Here is a 5,049-nt window from a genome sequence, read left to right as displayed (position 1 = left end):
TGTAGGTCAAACAAGTTGAACATACCGTCAGAAAATAAAAGATCAAAATCAAAAGGTACTATGTTTGATGTATGGTAAACTCGTGGACGGTAAAATCAGAATTGATGGGGGAGTAAGGCTATGCCATGAAATTTGGTTCAGAAATTAGGGGTTTGAGGGAGACATAATTTTGTAGCAAATGTTATGTAAACTTCTGAAGGAGTTATGATAAATTATAATTAAAAAATAAAATATGTATTTTTGTGATAATGTTACACATTTTTTAATTAAAATGTGTAATATTATCACACAAATGTGTAATTCAATTTTTTGAATCACAAATTATCAAAATTTTATGAAAAAATTACATAATATTTATATAAAAAGGGTTAAAATCTCAATTGATGCTAAAATATTTTTTAAAAATATTAAAGACTTTAAATAAATTACTAAATATTTTACATAATACTCATATGAATGTAATATGCGTTTCACACCCATATAAATGTTAGACTGCCATTAGCATCCTATGAAAATATCCAACTATTCAAGTCTGGATGAAAGTATAATTTACGAGAGGCAGCAAGGGATGTTTTGGAAAGTTAGTAAAAAGTTAGTTTTTAGTTTTTTATTAATTTTTTTAACTTTTTTGGAAGTGATTTGAGAAGTTGGTAAAAAATTGACATTTTGCTTTTTAGTTTCATATTTATTTATGGTGTCAAATCAAATTAAAATTGTTAAAATACCCTTACCCAACATAAGAGATTTATTTATTTATTTTTTTTTTCATAGGCCCTAATTTGTAACTTTACGGCTGCGTTTTTGGCACTTGCCAAATGACTTTTCTGACGTTTTTAGCAGCCACATTTTTAGATATTTTATCCAAAAACATGACTTTTTACCATATTCTCAAAATGACACTACATATTTTGGGACAACATTAAATAGTATCCATGTGCCTGTCTGACACTCTCCTTCGATGCAAACACAACATGTTGGGTCACGCATCTTATAAAAATTACAACAATACTTACCTCAATTTTCATAACTCGAAAAAGGCATTACTTTGATACATTTGAGTTATTTAAATTATATAAATTTAAATTACTAAATATTTTTCTAAAAGTTATTCACTCAATTATGTTAAAAATTGAAGAGATAAATATGAGATTCCTGTCCCCGATATCATTGTAAGTGAGTCAGTAATGATAAAAATTAAAAATTCAAGTTAAAAAATATATATAATTCAAATTCAATATATTTATATAAGTAAAACATACACATTTAAATGAATTTAAATCAAACAATCACTACAATATATAAGAGTTTTAGATATTAAATGTTTTAGTCTGTAAACGTGAAAATTTTATTATAAAAGACATTTAGGAATCAATTTTCATCGTCATGGGGATAATCGCTAAAATATCGTCTTAAAAAGTAAAAAATAAAGTTTTTAGCGACAAAATTTTGAAAATGTCACTAATAAATAGACTTTTATGGATAAAATAATTTGGTCTCAAAATGATTTATTTTTTGAGACAAAAAATTTGGTCCAAACGAATAATAATTTATCACTAATGTCCAATTTTTATTACTAAAAATATAATAACGCTACTTTTTATAATAAAATTATTTAATTCTTAAAAAATAATTTTATCCCTAAATTTTGATATCTAAAATCACAATTTTTAGTAGCGAATGTTTTTTTCCTTGCTCAAGCCTTCTATAAATGCACAAACACTTTCTCTTCACTGCCTCGAAACCTCCACTGGTTTTCAAAGTCTGTTTCACAGAAATTGAAGAAAACATGAAGAGGCTTTTTTTTGCCACTCTGCTACTCTTTGCTCTTCTCCTCAGCTCCTCTTTCTTGGAACCCACCATGGCCAAGTCATGTAAGAGCTTCTTTCTTTTTTCTTATAAATAATATTTTCCTTTTTTTTTTTTTTTTTCCTTTGGTTAGATCACTTTATGTACGTTCTTTTAATTGCAGCTTATAAACTGGTGTATCTTATAGGCTTATTTTTTTAAAAAAATTGAGACAAAATATTTTATTTTTTAGATTTGTCTAGGCTAAACAATCTTTTAGTTTTTTTTTAGTATGGCATAGTTACGAATCTAAAAAAAACTATTAAAGACAAAAATAAATTAAAAAAAATAAGTTAGCTAAAAAGTTGAGCCAAAGGAAGTATACATGCATGCCCGCGAGTGTGTGATAGCGACAACGATTGTTGTAAAGATTAAGGATTGATCCAGTGAGTAAAGTGTTCTCCAATCATGTATAATATTCGAGTTCTAGCCTTATGGGGTATCTTTTTTTCTTATTGTATGAAAAAATAGTGATTGTGAAATTATTATTTTATTTAATTTATTTTTTGGGGACAGTGTTTTGTACGCATAAGTGCAAGGGAAGGTGCGCAAAGGCAGCAGTGAAGGAGAGGTGCTTAAAGTACTGTGGGATATGCTGTGCTGAGTGCAAGTGTGTGCCTTCTGGGACTTATGGTAACAAGCACCAGTGCCCTTGCTATAGGGACAGGAGGAACTCCAAGGGCAAGCCCAAGTGCCCTTAAAAATATCATCATCATCATCACATCATCATTCAAATGTAACTGGGAGAGAGAGAGCGAGAGGGGGGGGGGGGGGGGGGGGGGGGTTTGTGGTTTAAGTTTTCTGAATAAGGGATCCCAGTGGAGGGTCTTTTGTAATGTGTGATAGTATAGAAGTGTTGGTGGTGTGTGAATCAGACGTGGTGATTTGGACTCCACTGACAGTTTGATTTACATATAATAATTTTCATGTTCATTTGTGTTATTACTATTACTATTTATTGTGGTAAGGTGGACCGAACCAAATTCTATTCCACAAGTGCAATATAAAAAATAAAAAATAAAAAAAAATTCGGTACAATTTTTTTCTTACAAATTATATGACAAATAATAGTAAAATTTAGAATGTGAAATGAGATTCAGTTTACAAACACTCCCAATTTGACAGGACAAAATGACAAATCATCTTTTTTGTTGTCAAATATAGGGAGTCTATTTTTTTTTTTTTTTTTGTAAATTTGATTTTTTGTTTGATATATTCATAATGAGAGTGGGACTTACCCCACCTGATGATCTGAGCTCCACTATCTAACATACATATTTATAGCAAGAAGTTTTGGTCAAAAAGTCAAAAATATTTTTGAGAAGTGTGGTTAAAAATTAATTTTTTGATTTTTAAATTTTTTTAATATATATATATATATATATATAAAATATAGAGATGATGTGATTCAAAATAGGTTAAAAATCAAAAAGTGACTTTTTACCCACATGCCAAAGAGTAATGCTATTGTGTTTGATTGGACGGACTGAATAAGAAAGAATTAGAATCCATCGGACTTGAATCCTAGGACTATGAATTTCTCAGATTATTTGGTTGGATTGGATGTGTATTTTGTGTTTTTTTTCTCATGAAATTAAATGTCTAGAAATAACTATTTTTAGTGAATCTAATGTTTAGTTGGACGGACTGAATAGAATAAATTAGCAAAAGACTATTTTACCCTTTTCAATTGTTTACTAAGTAATAGCAATATTAAATATATCTTTTATATTTTAATTATTTTTAGCTAGATTAAATAAAAATTTATTTTATTTTATTTTATTTTTTACACATTAAGTAAATTTATTTTTTAAAAATTAAATAAATAAAATATCAATAATAATATATGTTATTTTTTAATTAAAATTTTAAATACATTTATTTTAAAAAATAATAATAATAAAATTAAATAAAACATCTATTAAAATTTAAATAATGAAATTAAATAAAATATAAACAAAATTTTAAAATAAAACATCAATAAAATATCTATAAATTTTTTTTAAAAAAATTAAATAAATAAAACATCAATAAAAAGTAAAATAAAATAAATTTATTTTTAAATTGAGACATTTAAATTTTATTGAATTTTACTAAATATAATACATAATTAAATAATAGAAGGTTAAAATGGCCACTTCACCACTTAATCCCAACAGTAAATTATCCCATGGAAATAATCTTACCCCTCTCCTAGGATACAATAGTCCCTCATATGAGGGATATGGAGTCCAACCGGATTCCATGTCTGGCAGACTAAAAAAAAAAAACACTGGATAAAAAGCTTCAATCGGATTATAATCTGAACAGTGTTTAGTCTCCCTAATCTCCCAATCAAACACACCCTAAAAGTTTTACTAAAATTTTTACAAAATTTTTTACCAAATGTCTTACATATCCACACATGTAGGTCTCACACTCATATAAGAAATTTTGGTAGAACTTTTGAGATTTTTACCATTTTTGCTTGCGAAAACAAGATAAAATCATTATAAATTATGACATTACTCTTTCTTTACCTTTTTACATATTTTTTTTTATAAAAAATAAAAAATTATTAAAATAACATATCTAATTTGTAAGAGCAATGCTTAAAGCGTTCATTTGAGAGACTTATTTTTATGATGTACTCTTTAAGTAGGTGATAAAAAATGACATATTTATAGAAGCACTATTTTGTAAGAGCAATGCTTAAAGCATTCATTTGGGAGGCTCACTGTATTTTTATGATTTAATTTTATTATTAATAAGTAATACTACATGTTAGGCCTAGTTTGGAAAGATTAATAAGTGTACTTTTTGACTTTTTATGAAATATGGGTTGGGTTTGGGTTGGGTTTGAAGTGATGTGTTAGAGAGCTGATGTGACTTAAATAAGATGATGTGACTTAAATAGGATAGTGACTTTTTGACTTTTTGTCTTTTTTCAATCTTTCCAAACTAGGCCTTAATAATAATATAATGGCCATATTTGGTAGGATTTATTTCCAGTTTATTTCAGTTTTTAACTTAATTTAAGTTATTTTGATGTGTTTGGTTCAGCTTAACAATATAACTTATAGCTTTTTGTAAGTCAAAAATCAACCTATTCTTTGAGTGGAGAAGGAGAAACTTAGGCCAAGTTTGGCATGATTGAAAAAAGACCAAAAGTCAAAAAGTCACTATCCTATTTAAGTCATATCATCTTATTTAAATCACATCATC

At 27.1% G+C, this 5,049-nt stretch overlaps 1 protein-coding gene across 1 annotated transcript; it reads left to right on the top strand.

Annotated features, from left to right (window-relative positions):
• The first annotated feature begins 1,669 nt into the window (after window positions 1–1,669).
• Window positions 1,670–2,634, top strand: LOC114264836 (snakin-1). Its single transcript, XM_028205553.2, has 2 exons — window positions 1,670–1,871; window positions 2,362–2,634. The coding sequence occupies exons 1-2, from the start codon at window positions 1,709–1,711 to the stop codon at window positions 2,544–2,546; spliced, it is 348 nt and encodes a 115-aa protein (XP_028061354.2). The 5' UTR covers window positions 1,670–1,708; the 3' UTR covers window positions 2,547–2,634.
• Window positions 2,635–5,049: the final 2,415 nt, after the last annotated feature.

The sequence above is a fragment of the Camellia sinensis genome, chromosome 12 (genome assembly GCF_055761805.1).
Source record: "Camellia sinensis isolate YWXY chromosome 12, ASM5576180v1, whole genome shotgun sequence".
In the NCBI taxonomy this organism is placed as follows: Eukaryota; Viridiplantae; Streptophyta; class Magnoliopsida; order Ericales; family Theaceae; genus Camellia; species Camellia sinensis.
The sequence above is the reverse complement of the archived record's forward strand: the minus strand, read 5'-3'. Positions and strand labels throughout refer to the sequence as shown.

Bases quoted from the DNA above. Each gene is read 5' to 3' on its own strand.
- LOC114264836 (XM_028205553.2), top strand. From the start codon at position 1,709: ATGCACAAACACTTTCTCTTCACTGCCTCGAAACCTCCACTGGTTTTC. The intron at 1,872-2,361 runs GTAAGAGCTTCT...TTTTGGGGACAG, and splicing joins ACCCACCATGGCCAAGTCAT to TGTTTTGTACGCATAAGTGC.